Below are 15,648 nucleotides of genomic sequence, written 5' to 3'. Positions count from 1 at the left end.
CCTGGTGTAGGATGACCAAACCATACACAACATGAACCTGATTTTAAACTACACATTGGCATAAAGGTTATTTTCCCTGGTATATCTGAAGGATCATCTGGCATGTGCAGCAGACGACACGCTCTCTAAATAAACTCCTTCTACACACCCAGCTCAGACCTGTTTGGTTGTACATTTTGTCGGTTTATCTGTATTTCTATTTTTGTGTCCTTATCTTTACATCACTTCCAAGTACATTTGTTAACTGATGTTACCATTTATGCCATCCAACAGTCATTACTTACAAGGAGACGGAGAAGCCAGCGTATGTGGAAGTGGTTGTCGACTCCAGCTGGCCATGACATAAAACTGTGAACTGTCTTGTGGTCTAAAACTAAGTTGCATGCACACATGGGTGTGCCAGACATACATGAGATGTGAGAAGACAGAAACATGCCCCAACATGGGTATGAGCAATACCCATGTATTGTTTATAGATGGGTGTTGAGGATCCAGGTCAAATCGGATCCTCAACATTGTTACTCTTTGCAACGCAGCTCAGCCAGGGTCAAACACAGTCACTGTTAAGCTGCATGCGCTTTCAAGTTTTGCAACAGGTTCTCATGTGGACTGAGTTCTGGATGCTGTCATGGCTAAATATGATTTCATTTTGGCTGTAAAGACGACTTTCTCGTTTGTAGGTGAACCTCCGCCTCAATTCCTTTTTCTTTTCTTTTTTGAAAAAGCAGCTAACATGCCTTTTACCTTCATGTTAGCTGCTTTTCAAAATGGCCAAAAGAAGCATATCACCATATGAAAGTTTTTTATGTTTGAACCCTTGTACTGGAGCAGCTGTTGGAATAACTCCAAGTAATTCACACAAACAGAGAGACAGGAGCTAAATAAGTCTGCAAATGAAGTTTGCAGACTTATTTAAAAACTGGAATAACACACGGAATAAGTATGAATATATATTCATACTCGTTTCTGGTGGAATTATTTTTAGTGAACTTGGAAAAAAAGATAAAACTAACCTCCAAGTATGTTTTCAGCAAGCTGTAAGAGCTTGTTTTATGTCAATAATTCCTTAATATTGATGAAAAAGTAACAGTTCCTTTTGGCAGATTATTTCATTTCTAACATGGGGAAAACATCTTGTTATAAGCAAAATAATGTGCCACTGGAACAAACTATACTTGTTTTTTTGCAACCTACTTCAAGACATTAAAACTAGCAAGCTATTGTTCATGTGTGATTTTGATCTTTGATTCATTCTAGCAGTTTGATCTTTACTAATTTTCCTGTGTTGTCTCTGTTTGGAACGATTGTCTTGCTTTGAAATCCAGGTTTCTTTATTCCCTAGCTTCTTCCTAATAATGTCTCGGTATGTTTCTCTGTTCATCCTGCCTTAAACCACGTTTGGTCTCCCAGAACCGTGTCCTGTAAGACAGCCCGGACCAGAATGTTCCTACTGTTAAGAAAATACATTTAGAATATGCTAGTTTTAAAACTTAACAACTCTTGATTGAAATAGCCTAATTGTAGTTTTAAAATTAATAACTTATTCTGCCCTATTGACCTTTATTTTACTTGTAGTTACAGCAGATTGTTTGCTAGGATCGTTTGAACTGCCCTTTGTGTGTCTGGAAAAACAATCGGGAAAAGTTCCAGCTTTTCACACGGATCTGTGAAAGCCATAAAACAGCAGGAGTTCAGGAGAAGCTCTGCTCCCACTTTATTTAGACAAAGGGGGGCAAATGGCTTTAGATCTTGACTTGCAGGCAGTTCCTGGCTTTAGAGCGAAGGTCAGAGACAGCTCCTGGTTGGATGAGCAAAGATTCGCCTTATTTGAATAAATTAAATACAAGAATAAAAAACTTTCTACACAGAAGTAACAAATTAGATTTTGCTCTTGCAATTCTCCAAAGACGTCTTTGCTTGTCTTTCTTTCTTTCCTTCTTCTTCTTTTCCATTTGTCTCAGGTAAATGAATGTCTGTTTTAGTGTGTTTGAAGTGTCTGTGTTGTCAATGTGAAATTATACTTTTAAATGTTAGAATAAACTTTGAATATGTATGCTGTGGAGCGTTGACTGTCATCTCTGTGTGGCTTTTGTTTCCACACATGGAATCATTGAATCCGGGAGCACAAGAGAATATAAGGAGCCAGAAGTTAATGACTTTATTTCTCTTAACACTACCTAAAAAACTTATCTTTTGGCATAAACATTCCTCCTTCAAACACGGTGTGTGTAACACCACATCGTCCTGGTGTTTAAGTTGTTTGCTACGTTTTCCGGCAATTAGCAAATAAAAATAATGACCTGAAACAGCAGAAATTTTGTCTGATTTAACTTCAGACAGTGAGAACAGTGTGTCTTTTTTAAATTATTTTATTCTCTGTACATAATAAATTGTATTGATCTGGATTGTATTGATCCCACACTCAAACATGTTGTGAAGACATTTTATGTGTTCGATTCTTATTAAACCCATCGTTTCACTATAGGTACAGATGCAAAATGACTCGTCAGCCCGTCGATGAGGCTGTGATGAAGGTTTTGATGAGTGTCATGTCTGACAAGGATGTGAAAGTTTCACATCTTCGGCAAATAGGAGGATTTCTTTAACTTCCTATTTGCAAGACTTCAGAGAAAGGAGAAGACGTTTCTCAGAACGACAATTTATAAAATCAAGAAGTGTAGAAGCACTGACACAAGCGGTTTAATCTTCCTTTGTTTTTGTCATGAAGCCTTTTTTAGGTCTTACCTGAATCGGTTTATTCCTTTGCTGTCAGTTTCCTAGTTTATTCATGTATTTTGGCATTTTGCATTAAATCAATTTGCCTGGCTTTTCTTTTTGGTTTTAGTCCCTTTGACTCCTGTCTGAGTCCATGTTTTATGTGCAGCCCAAGTTTTTTTTTGTGTTTTTTTTTTAATTTAATTTAACTGGTGTTTTGTCCTGGAGGGGCGTGGTTGGGAGGAACGGCCCCCCCGATCTGAACCCAAGCGGTGTTCTGTTGTTGGACTTCTGTGCTCGTCACGGATTGTCCATCACGAACACCATGTTCAGGCATAAGGGCGTCCATATGTGCACTTGGCACCAGGACGCCCTAGGCCGCAGTTCGATGATTGACTTTGTCATCGTCTCATCGGATTTGCGGCCGTATGTCTTGGACACTCGGGTGAAGAGAGGTGCGGAGCTGTCCACTGACCACTACCTGGTGACGAGTTGGCTCCGGTGGTGGGGGAGGAAGCCGGTCAGACCTGGCAGGCCCAAACGTGTAGTGAGGGTCTGCTGGGAACGTCTGGCGGAGTCCCCTGTGAGACGGAGCTTCAACTCTCATCTCCGGCAGAACTTCGAACACGTTCCGGGGGAGGTGGGGGACATTGAGTCTGAGTGGACCATGTTCCGTACCTCCATTGCCGAGGCGGCCTATCGGAGCTGCGGCCGCAAGGTTGTTGGTGCCTGTCGCGGCGGCAACCCTCGAACCCGTTGGTGGACACCTTCGGTGAGGGATGCTGTCAAGCTGAAGAAGGAGTCCTACCGGGCCTTTTTGGCCTGTGGGACTCCAGAAGCAGCTGATAGGTACCGGCAGGCGAAGCGGCATGCGGCTCGGGTTGTCGCTGAGGCAAAAACTCGGGCGTGGGAGGAGTTTGGAGAGGCCATGGAGACAGACTTCCGTACGGCTTCGAGGCGATTCTGGTCCACCATCCGGCGTCTCAGGAGGGGGAAGCAGTGCAGCACCAACACTGTTTATAGTGGGGATGGTGCGCTGCTGACCTCAACTCGGGACGTTGTGGGCCGGTGGGCGGAATACTTCGAAGACCTCCTCAATCCCACCAACATGCCTTCTGTTGAGGAAGCTGAGCATGGGGACTCTGGGCTGGGCTCTCCTATCTCTGGGGACGAGGTCGCCGAGGTGGTCAAAAAGCTCCTCGGTGGCAGGGCCCCGGGGGTGGATGAGATCCGCCCGGAGTTCCTTAAGGCTCTGGATGTTGCGGGGTTGTGTTGGCTAACGCGACTCTGCAATATCGCATGGACATCGGGGGCAGTTCCCCTGGACTGGCAGACTGGGGTGGTGGTCCCCCTGTTTAAAAAAGTGGACCGGAGGGTGTGCTCCAATTACAGGGGGATCACACTCTTAAGCCTCCCTGGTAAGGTCTATTCAGGGGTCCTGGAGAGGAGGGTCCGTCGGATAGTCGAACCTCGGATTCAGGAAGAGCAGTGTGGTTTTCGTCCTGGTCGTGGAACACTGGACCAGCTCTACACCCTCAGCGGGGTCCTGGAGGGTGCATGGGAGTTCGCCCAACCAGTCTACATGTGTTTTGTGGACTTGGAGAAGGCGTTCGACCGTGTCCCTCGGGGGGCCCTGTGGGGAGTACTCCGGGAGTATGGGGTACCGGGCCCTTTGATACGGGCTGTCAGGTCCCTGTATGACCGGTGTCAGAGTCTGGTCCGCATTGCCGGCAGTAAGTCGGGCTCGTTTCCGGTGAGAGTTGGACTCCGCCAAGGCTGCCCTTTGTCACCGATTCTGTTCATTACTTTTATGGACAGAATTTCTAGGCGCAGCCGAGGTGTTGAGGGAATCCGTTTTGGTGGCCTTAGGATCGCATCTCTGCTTTTTGCGGATGATGTGGTCCTGTTGGCTTCATCGGAACGTGATCTGCAGCTCTCACTGGAGCGGTTCGCAGCCGAGTGTGAAGCGGCCGGGATGAGGCTCAGTGCCTCCAAATCCGAGGCCATGGTCTTGAGCCGGAAAAGGGTAGAGTGCCTTCTCCGGGTCAGGGGGGTCGTCCTGCCTCAAGTGGAGGAGTTTAAGTATCTGGGGATCTTGTTCACGAATGAGGGAAGAAGGGAGCGGGAGATCGACAGGCGGATTGGGGCAGCGTCTGCCGTGAAGCGGGCGCTGTACCGGTCCGTCGTGGTGAAGAGAGAGCTGAGCCAAAAAGCGAAGCTCTCGATTTACCGGTCGATCTACGTTCCCACCCTCATCTATGGTCATGAGCTTTGGGTCATGACCGAAAGAACGAGATCACGGGTACAAGCGGCCGAAATGGGTTTCCTCCGCAGGGTGGCTGGGCTCTCCCTTAGAGATAGGGTGAGAAGCTCGGTCATCCGGGAGGGACTCAGAGTAGAGCCGCTGCTCCTCCACGTCGAGAGGAGCCAGTTGAGGTGGCTCGGGCATCTGGTAAGGATGCCTCCTGGACGCCTCCCTGGTGAGGTGTTCCGGGCACGTCCCACCGGGAGGAGGCCTCGGGGAAGACCCAGGACACGCTGGAGGGATTACGTCTCTCGGCTGGCCTGGGAACGCCTTGGGATTCCCCCGGAGGAGCTGGAAGAAGTGGCTGGGGAGAGGGAAGTCTGGGCCTCCCTTCTGAAGCTGCTGCCCCCGCGACCCGACCCCGGATAAGCGGAAGAAAATGGATGGATGGATGGATGGTGTTTTGTCCTGAATTTGGTTCCTTTCTAACTTTAAACACGACATAAGGCAATGACATTTTATTAGGATAGCACATTTTCAGCAACAATGTCATCCAAAAGTGCGTCACATGATCAGAAGAAAAACACAACAAAACAAAACAAAAAACACATTACATAGCAGTGGCAAAGTAAGGAAAAACATTGAAGAGACTATAGTTTATGATGTCCCAAGCACACACATTACAGGTCTGGAATGCTAACCTTCAGCTATGCAGGGTTAAAGGTCATTTAGCTGTCACGGTTTGGATGAGAAAATGCTTCTTTCAGCAGTTACAGACCTGACACTTTACTCCAACTTGCCCTTCAATGACTTGAAAAAATAATTTTAAAAACCAGTTTTCTTGTATCAGTTTGTCTCCACTTATTTTTTTCTTTATTTTTTATTTTTTGTATTTTAGCTAAGATGGATATCCAGTTCTCAGTTGCTAGTATAAGACTCGGGTTTAGAACACCCGCCAGCAGTATAACTGGTTTAGTCAGTTTCATGCGTACAATGTCGTGTCCTTTTGTCCTTTTATCCTTTGCTAGACCAAAATGTCGACATGCGATGAACACATCAACTGCTCCCAGAGCAGCATGGTTTTAAAGGTGACCTATTGTTCTTCCTTGAACAGGTGAGCATAGGTCTACAGGCTGCACAAAACATGTTCAGTACATGTTTGTTTTGTTATTGCCCAAAATTATTCTTAAATTATGAGATCATAGTCTGCTCAGTTCTGTCTATTTTGAGTTGCTCTTGGACCTCCTGTCACTTTAAATCTATATAAGCTGCTGTTGGCCACGCTCCTCCAATTCAGCGCTCACAATGGCATGCAAGAATGGCTGCGAACAGATGCGCAATTATACAACCATGCATCTTTCAAAAGCAGAAGTGGAGCCTCCTTCACAGCCAACAAGAACACACCAAGTGGTTTCTGGACAGTAACTCCACAATAAAACACTTCTATTTTCCAGCAGCCATTGTACAGCTGACCAAACATGCTAGAACTTGGCTGAGTTTGCTGGGAAACGGAAAAGTGTGACTCAGCAGTCAAGAAGTTTTTGTAACAACTCATTTTCCAGATACCAAAATATACTGATGTATTCCTCCCCAAAAAACAATAAAAAAAACAGCTAGATGTTTTTTGTTGACGATGCCTTGAGATGTGCCATCTTACTTTAGACGCAGGCCATAAAACAAACGCGTACAAAGTGAATTTTGAGTCATATGACCCCTTTAAGTTTGCTTTGACTTCCATAGATGATGCGTTTCAAAAACAGCTTCTTTCAAACCTGGATGACTCTGCTATGATAAGTTGCTAAGTCTGCGATGGTCCTAAGGGAAGATTTCTTAGCGACAAGAGTTGAGGCCATCACTAAAACAGGTTTTTAGACATTCCTTTATGGAAATATTTCCAGAGAGTCTTTGTAACTCAGTGAAAGGTGTAATTATAGATTTTTTAGTTGTGGGTTTGACTCTAGGTTTCTGACATATGTGGTAATTGTCAAGCCTCCAAACCACAATCTGCCAGGCGTTCTGTGTTCTCAGTGCATGAATGTCTCCAGTCCATTTACTATTTATGGTTTGTTGATGACGAGGACACAAATGCAAATAGGATGTTGGCAGACATTTAATGAATTTAACAAAAAAAAAAAAAAAACTGAACGAACAGATAGAGCAAGAAACACAGGAACTTTAGTTCTGAGATTGAGAACAAAAATACAAACAGCTGTGGCTCATGATATTATAGACATTTATCTATAATACAATTATGCACAATAAAAAAAAAGAAGAATTGAAAGCAGATAAGGGAACAAATAAGTAATGACAAAATGAAACCAGCTTTTACTTCAAAATGAACTGATAGCCCAAAGTCAGCAAAACCCAGATCAAGATTATGATAATGAAGTTTGTTTCTAAACTTACATGCTTAAAAACAAACAAAAGAAATTTAGAAAATAAATACAAACTGGATTCCAAAAAAGTTGGGACACTAAACAAATTGTGAATTAAAACTGAATGCAATGATGTAGAGATGGAAAATGTCAATATTTTATTCGTAATAGAACATAGATGGCAGATCAAAAGTTTAATCTGAGTAAATGTAACATTTTAAAGGAAAAATATGCTAATTCAAAATTTCACAGTGTCTACAAATCCCAAAAAAGTTGGGACAAGTAGCAATAAGTGGCTGGAAAAAGGAAATTGAACATATAACAAACAGCCTGAAGACCAATTAACACTAATTAGGTCAATTGACAACATAATTGGGTATAAAAAGAGCTTGTTAGAGTGTCAGTGTCTCTCTGAAGCTAAGATGGTAAGAGGATCACCAATTCCACCATTGTTGCGCAGAAAGATGGTGCAGCAATACCAGAATGGTGTCACCCAGCGTAAAATAGCAAAGACTTTTAAGTTATCATCATACCAAAACAAAAGAAAAACAAAACAAACAACAACAAAAAAAACATTACATAGCAGTGGCAAAGTAAGGAAAAACATTGAAGAGACTATAGTTTATGATGTCCCAGGCACACACGTTACAGGTCTGGAATGCTAATCTTCAGCTATGCAGGGTCATCATCTGATGATGTTACGCATCACCGTGCATAACATCATCAAAAGACTCAGAGAATTTAAAACAATCGCTGTGCATAAGGGTCAAGGTTGTAAAACTACTGGATGCTCGTGATCTGTGGGCCCTTAAACGTCACTGCACCTCAAACAGGAATGTCACTGTCAAGGAAATAACAGCATGGACTCAGGAATACTTCCAGAAAGCATTGTCAGTGAACACAATCCATCCGCCGCTGCCAGCTGAAACTCTACAGTGCAAAGAGGAAGCCATATCTAAGCTCCACAAGCTCAGCCATTTGCACTGGGCCAGGAGTCATTCAAAATGGAGTGAGGCAAAATGGACGACTGTTCTGTGGTCAGATGAGTCACGATTTGAAGTTCTTTATGGGACACTGGGACACCATGTCATCCGGACCAGAGAGGACAAGGATAACCCAAGTTGTTATCAACGCTCCGTTCAGAAGCCTGCATCACTGATGGTCTGGGCTGCATGAGTGCTTGTGGCCGGGCAGCTTGCATGTCTGGAAAGGCTCCATTAATGCAGATAACTATGTTCAGGTTCTAGAACAATATGCTCCCATCTAGACGTCATCTCTTTCAGGGAAGACCCTGCATTTTTCAACAAGTTAATGCCAGACCACATTCTGCAGCAATCACAACATCATGGCTACGTAGGAGAAGGATCCAGGTACTGAAATGTCCAACCTGCAGTCCAGATCGTTCACCTATAGAGAACATTTGGCGCATCATAAAGAGGAAGGTGCTGCAAAGAAGGCCCAAGACGATTGAACAGTTAGAGGCCTGATGGGAGAGCATTCCTATTTCTAAACTTGAGAAACTGGTCTCCTCTGTCCCCAGACATCTGTTGAGTGTTGTAAGAAGAAGGGGAGATGGCACACAGGGTAAAAATGGCCTTGTCCCAACTTTTTTGGGATTTGTTGACATCATGAAATTTTGAATCAACATATTTTTCCTTTAAAATGATACATTCTCTCAGTTTAAACTTTTGATCTGTGATTTGTGTTCTATTATGAATAAAATATTAGATGTTGGCATCTCCACATCATTGCATTCAGTTTTTATTCACAATTTGTTTAGTGCCCCGGCTGGCCGGTCCATCCATTTTCTTTCACCCTGGTCCGTCAGTGGAGTCGGGAGGGTTGCTGATGCCTATCTCCAGCTAACGTTCCGGGCGAGAGGCGGGGTCACCCTGGACAGGTCGCCAGTCTGTCGCAGGGCAACACAGAGACACACAGGACAAACAACCATGCACACACACTCACACCTAGGGGCAATTTGGAGAGGCCAATTAACCTGACAGTCATGTTTTTGGACTGTGTGAGGAAACCAGAGTACCCGGAGAAAACCCACCATGCACAGGGAGGACATGCAAACTCCATGCAGAAAGACCAGGGCCGGGAATCGAACCCAGAACCTTCTTGCTGCAAGACAACAGCTCTACTAACTGCGTAGCCAGTTTGTACAATAAGACATATCTTGTGTATTGCTCCAGGAAAATGCAACCAAATCATGACCATGTAAAGCTAAGGGTTTTACTGTTTACCTCAAAAAGAAATGTAGACAATATTTAATCATTTCTGCTAGTTTTAATAGAATGTTCCACTCTGGCACCCGGCATAACCCAGGATGACGTCAGTTGGGCTTATTGTTCCTTCCTGAAAAAAAAGCACCTTAATCAATAAAATTAAAACACATCACAATTTTTTCCTTTTTACAAGCGATTGTTGTAAACTCAGTAAATTTGCCAAGCAACATCAGAAATAATTCAGTTTTTGAAACCTGTACAAGCTTTTAAGAAACCTGGAGAGGATGAAAGATTGCACTGTTTTGTTTTTTTCTTTGAGCAAAACTAACTCATTTAAGAGAATTTAGAGGTTTTTGAAGTGAGGGTTAGCAAACAGGTCAAAGGTGTTTACTGGAAAAAGTACAACAGACTTCTACTGTCTTTCAACAACTTAAATCTCAAAATCATTACAGCAGTTCATATCTGTTAGCACTGCTAGGAATCGCAGCAGAAGCGGATGCTTTCTGGTTTTAGCTGTAACTACAGTTGCTCTATTTAAATGAGAAGGTGGGAGGGGATACACCATCAAACGTTCTCAGTGCTGCTTGTTTTCTCTCCTCAGTTATGAGAAAAAGCATTTCTGACCAGAAGATGTTGCAATAATTGATGATCTATGATAAAATACTCAAATCTCCACGTAACTGAACAAAAGCAGCATGTCATGCTGCTAGAGTACATGATCTATTAGACTTACGTAAATTACAGGGAGCACAAAACCTTCCTTTGTAAGACCATTGACCTAGAGCCTCAGCACAAGTGAACTAGCTTACCAATCTAGATGCCTGAATAAGAAATTAGTAAAAAAGGTCAAAAAGTGGAAAACTGTGAAAGTTTAATGCTTGCTAAAGAATTGAAAAACACTGCAAACGTTCAATTTGACTTGTTTTGCATGGCTAAAATTATCTTTGTTGATGGGGCTAGTTTATGTCTACGTAGGAGACATAAACTAGCCCCACAAATTTCCCACATTATGTTGTAGGTAAGTACATAACGGCGTCACTGAAAGCCCAGCTTAAAAACTCAGCTCTCCATTTAACCCAAAAGGTTCTGACATCTTTAAAGAAACATCACAAACCTTTGTAGAATTTGATTGAGTTTTTGTCAGCTAGCAGCTGTATAACAGAATATTCCTCTTGTCCTGGATGCACTCCCGTTTTAAAACTTTTGTTTATCAGTTCTCCAAAGTAATGGCTCCAATTTCCATCACTGTCTGCTCCGAATCCAAACACATTGACCTAGGAAATCCCCCACACACGCACACACACACGCACACACACACGCACACGCACACGCACACACACACACACACACACACACACACACACACACACACACACACACACACACACACACACAAATCCACATAGAATTTTAACATAGATCTCCCGTGTTCTTGTGTTTCTGTTGTTCCTTCATATGCCCACTGATGGTCTGATGATTCCAATTCTCTTTCATGTAGCTTCATCTCTTCTCTAACTTCATAATCTTCTCAATGGTAATAGTTGGATGAACTCACCTGATCGCAAACGTGAAGAGCAGCAACCAGAACCATAAAGCCGGTGGATGGATACGCCTTTTTCTTGCGCAGCCAGACTTCGTGAACATACCTCATGAAGGCTGGACTGATCACCATCACCTGTTAACAGCAGCCTTCAGATGCATTTCTTACAATGCCGAGAAGAAAAACTTTTGCTACGTTAATCACGATACTCACCAAGTCGTTGTTGGCTCGGATTTTGGGTTTTACTTGCACGTACGATCTGCTGGAAACGGAATGGCATGACAAAAAAAATTAACCAACTCTTATTTTTAAAGACTAAAGGAAACAGTGATATATACAAGAATCTGATAGTGCCTTAGTTTAGGGAAGAACACAAAGAATATACTTTCTCCTAATTAAGTTTATATGAACTCCGAGATAGGCATAAAACTGCTACTTTGTATTTTGAACAGCCTTATTTTGGATTTTCAATTTTTTTATGGAACCAAACATTTCATTAAACATCCAAGTGTTTGATCTCTAAAAATCTACTAAGATCTTAAACATTTTCACATTTCTTTTAAGTTTTGTTTGATATGTAGAGCATTTTAACAGCAACTGAAGGTAACAGTCACATGATTGTGCTATAAAATGGCACTATGCGCATGAAAAACACACAATGCCACTCCTTTACATAGAAAAATACACTACATGTCTGAAAAACTAAAAATATTTAAAGTATTTAAAATATTTCTTTCTGATACACATAAAAAAACTCCTTTGGAGCCACGCCTGTCTTTAAAAAACATCACAACCATATATCTATATCTATATCTTACTTTTACCAGCAGACAGGAAAGAGCAGACAGGAAAGATGACTCTTGAAAAGATAAAGATGGCAGATTTTTCTCATCACGCAGCAAAAGCAATCTCTCAGTGTGTGTGTATATTTATTACTGTTAGCCTTTACGGTCATGTGCTGTTCTTTTGCATGATATTTTGAATCTAATTTTGTAACGTACCACTCAGACTGTATAAAGAAAGTGCTTTAAAATAAAGTGCATCATTGTGAAATCACTTTTTTGCTAGTGGATCGCAAAGCAATTACTTTTGCTTAAGACTTTCAGAATCTTGCCTTGAAAGGACTTCTATTCGTAACCAGAGGTCGGAAGATAACATAGCTGAGGGCGTGGGCGGCTACGTCTCAGTTCTGACAGGAAACCTGCTGTGGTTTTTACTATTTTAGATGGTGGGGGGTTTGCCAGTCAGAAGTGGGGTTTGATATTCAGGTGTGAATGCATTTGTATTTTGACATCAATTTAACTTGACTTTTGAGGAGCCAAACACAGTCAGGTTCATTTGTATAGCAAATAAACCTGCTATACTTCAAAGTTCTTTACATCATAAAAACATGATAAACACATCATATAGTCGATGATTGTGAAAACCACCAACAGACAATACATTTTGTCTAGTAACATTGATGAAACCATCAATGCACATCAATTATGTTGGTCAATGTCCCAGTTATTATGACTCAAGAGCATCTATATGCAGATGGTTTTTAGCTTTGACTTGCAGCTTTCTGGAAGTTTGTTCCAGATTTGAGGTGCATAGAAGCTGAATGTTGCAGGGACACATCGACCTGTAACTGTAATTTGTCAGAGCGGTCAGTTAGCGTTTAAACAGGCCCGCCGTTGGAGCGTTTTTAATCTTTGCATAGGATACCGGGCTGTTAGATCTCCAAGGTTTCCCATGGTGCTATGCACTGACGCCTGGGTTTGTCCCCTTAAATTTATTCTCATGTCTTGATCACGTTTTCTTTTACATTGTTAAAAAAAATCTTTACAAACTTAAGTCATAGAGATGACTCCAAGTTTTGTGAGGAATTAGGCCAAATACAACCTATAATAATAAATATAATAATGTGTCCTTTTAGGGTGTAACTCACCTGCTGTAGAATCCCGTTGTGCGGGCCTTGATGAGCCATTCAATATCTTGTATTTTGAAGGGAAACAGCACAAGATGGGTGGAATCATCTAAATCCACAGCACTCTCTGGATACATGACATGATGAGTTGTTTTAGTGCCAACATCAGCCTCATAACCTCGGATTTCAGCATAGTTCATTCTAAACAGCACAAAAAGCCAAATTGGTTTGGTTTGGAAATGCTCTTTATTTTTTAGTTTCCTGTATGATGTAACAAAAACAACATTTACCTTATGATGGCATCGTTCATATCTATCAGACGTCCATAGCCCGATCCTTTCAGATTAACAGAATTCCCCACTACGGCACACGTTCTGATTCTGCCTGTGCTCGGTTTTCCAAAGGTGGGATTAGGCGGGAATATCTCAAAGAGCTTGTTAATTGTCGCTTTATAATAACTGAAGTCACGTTTTTCATCCTGTAGGCGCTGCCAAGATACATCAAACATTGGTTGGACGTTAGACCAGCATTCAAATGAGAACACAGCAGGTCTTTTTTATTGAACGCGTGACGGCTTACCGTCCACCATACGAAGGCTTCCTCAGAGATGTTGTTGTTCGCAGACAGAAAAGGCTCGACGCGACGGATGAACGGCAGAATGTCTCTAGAAAAACAGCCACACAAGCTTTGGTGTATGAGCTGCGGCCAGTCAGACTTCAGGAGAACTCCCGCGAAGGTTATAGCCAGTAGAAAAGCGAACAGCTTCGTTTGCAATTTCATCCTGGACATCAAGTTCTTGGACTTGTGAGGCATTTCGGTCTGTAGAGAATGCATGTTGAGCCGTAAATCTGCAGTTGTCATTGACAAAAGGCTCGTCTTGTGCACCAACTTTTGTTCTTTTAATTCAAAATGACTGAGGCAGAGGGGAAAGTTGAGTTGAACATGGTGTTAATAAAAAAGCTGAACTGAAAGTTTTTTGAGCACATGGCAGGGGAGGGGGAAGTGAGTACCAGGTGATACTAGTTCTGCAAGAATAAAAGTTGATTAGCAAGAAGTTAGGATGCACAGCCACAACGACACACAAGCAAAGGATTAGGGAACATTAGACAGAGATCATACAATATGCCAACACACGAGTGAAGCAACATACAACATAATGAGGCTGAAAATAAAAAAAACGAAATAAACACACAGCACACAATAGGGCCAATGAATGCAAGATGCTAGAAAAAAACAGAACAGAAAACAACAGTGGTCCACACTATGAAACAGAACCTACAATTCACTGGCACAACAGCTGTTAAATATGCTAAATAATTTCATTCCATAAAATAAAATTACTCACCATTGTAATCAGTCCAGCTCAGTCAGAGTTTCCCCATACCTGATGTAAGGAGAACGTCTGATGATATTTTACAAATGAGCAGCAACTAAATCATTCATAGGATGAGAGCTCACTGGATTCTATAGAGTAAACTTCATGAATATGTTGTTTCTTCCTTTGTCTCAGAATAGATCATGCTGCCTACACAGTGTTGGGAGGCGTGGTTTGGTGATGTGTTGCATCACTATAACTTCCGAATGAACAAGAAAGTTGCTTAGCACATGTAGCAACACGAAGTTTCAAACACAAGAAGTCAGTTCAGGATTTCCAAACATCTGGGACAATGCAATATTTTGTGTATGTTGTAAAAAAAGTAAAAGCCAGTATGTAAGGGGGAGAATATAGAACAACAGGCTGAGTAAATGTGGAACTTGTGCCTAAAGCAACGTAAACACTAAGGCTAACTGCTGGTTAGTTTGGATAAATTGAGATTCTAAAATCCCGGGCGGCTTCTAATACTTACATTTTTATAAAGCCATTTAAAAAAATCCAGACACCCTAAACATGGTGGCAGCTGACTTGATATTGTTTAGAAGCTCTCTACAGTCTTTGTCAATATTCTGCTTATGTCGAAAAACACAATTTGCAGTGTTTTCATTAAATAAGAGTAAATTAAAATCACACATAAATAAGCTAGTTCATGCGATAAGTCATTAAAATTACAGTAGCGACGGATGTAAACAGTTACATAAGATGTATTGATAATTCAGTCATGGCGCCAACGCTCATCATCTATCAACCATCAGAGACGTCGTGTCTTACTGAGGCGTCTGGGCGACAAGCCCCGCCTACTTTAGACTGGCTACGTTTGCTGCGTTTTGGGGAAACTGTAGTCTGTGATTTTACAGAAAAGCTTTTTGCAACGGTGTGAGAGCTCTGCTGGAGCCAGCTGCACATTGTCCAGAAAAAATAAAATAAACAGAGCAAACCATCATTCTTCTACTTCCTGTCGTCTTCTGTCGTTTCCGCTAGTAGAAGCATCTGGCTGTTTGGTCATATGACTCAAATGTGGGGAAAAAAAGTGTTTTGATTGCAGTTTTGCGAAATATAACCAGTTCCATAAGGCCGAAAAACCAGCTCAAACTAGCGCAAAAACCTTTTATTGAAAAACGTGAGTTTTTTCTAAATTGCCGTGTTTATCTTCGTAATATCAATTTGTACTTTTCTATAAAAATGCAGCTAGTATTTTCAAGTTAAACATCAGGTCATATTTTTTCATAGCTCAAATGATCAAATTGTACACTCAGAGATT

At 42.0% G+C, this 15,648-nt stretch overlaps 1 protein-coding gene across 3 annotated transcripts; it reads right to left on the bottom strand.

The window, feature by feature from the left end:
• Positions 1-5,463: 5,463 nt before the first annotated feature.
• LOC103472018 (CMP-N-acetylneuraminate-beta-galactosamide-alpha-2,3-sialyltransferase 1-like) lies at positions 5,464-14,673 on the bottom strand. Of its 3 annotated transcripts, XM_008421360.3 has the most exons (8): positions 14,358-14,673; positions 13,592-13,831; positions 13,303-13,499; positions 13,034-13,213; positions 11,317-11,365; positions 11,119-11,238; positions 10,678-10,837; positions 5,464-9,693 (listed from the first exon to the last, which is right to left on the bottom strand). In XM_008421360.3, the coding sequence occupies exons 1-8, from the start codon at positions 14,358-14,360 to the stop codon at positions 9,671-9,673; spliced, it is 972 nt and encodes a 323-aa protein (XP_008419582.1). In that variant the 5' UTR covers positions 14,361-14,673; the 3' UTR covers positions 5,464-9,670. The 3 variants fall into 3 exon arrangements, with proteins under 3 accessions (XP_008419582.1, XP_081468864.1, XP_008419583.2); XM_081612738.1 differs by lacking the exon at positions 14,358-14,673 and having other exon boundaries at positions 13,592-14,344; XM_008421361.3 differs by lacking the exon at positions 14,358-14,673 and having other exon boundaries at positions 11,317-11,362; positions 13,592-14,344.
• Positions 14,674-15,648: the final 975 nt, after the last annotated feature.

Source organism: Poecilia reticulata, chromosome 11 (genome assembly GCF_904066995.2).
Source record: "Poecilia reticulata chromosome 11, P_reticulata-male-v2, whole genome shotgun sequence".
NCBI classification, from domain to species: Eukaryota; Metazoa; Chordata; class Actinopteri; order Cyprinodontiformes; family Poeciliidae; genus Poecilia; species Poecilia reticulata.
This window is presented reverse-complemented; position numbering and strand designations above follow the sequence as displayed.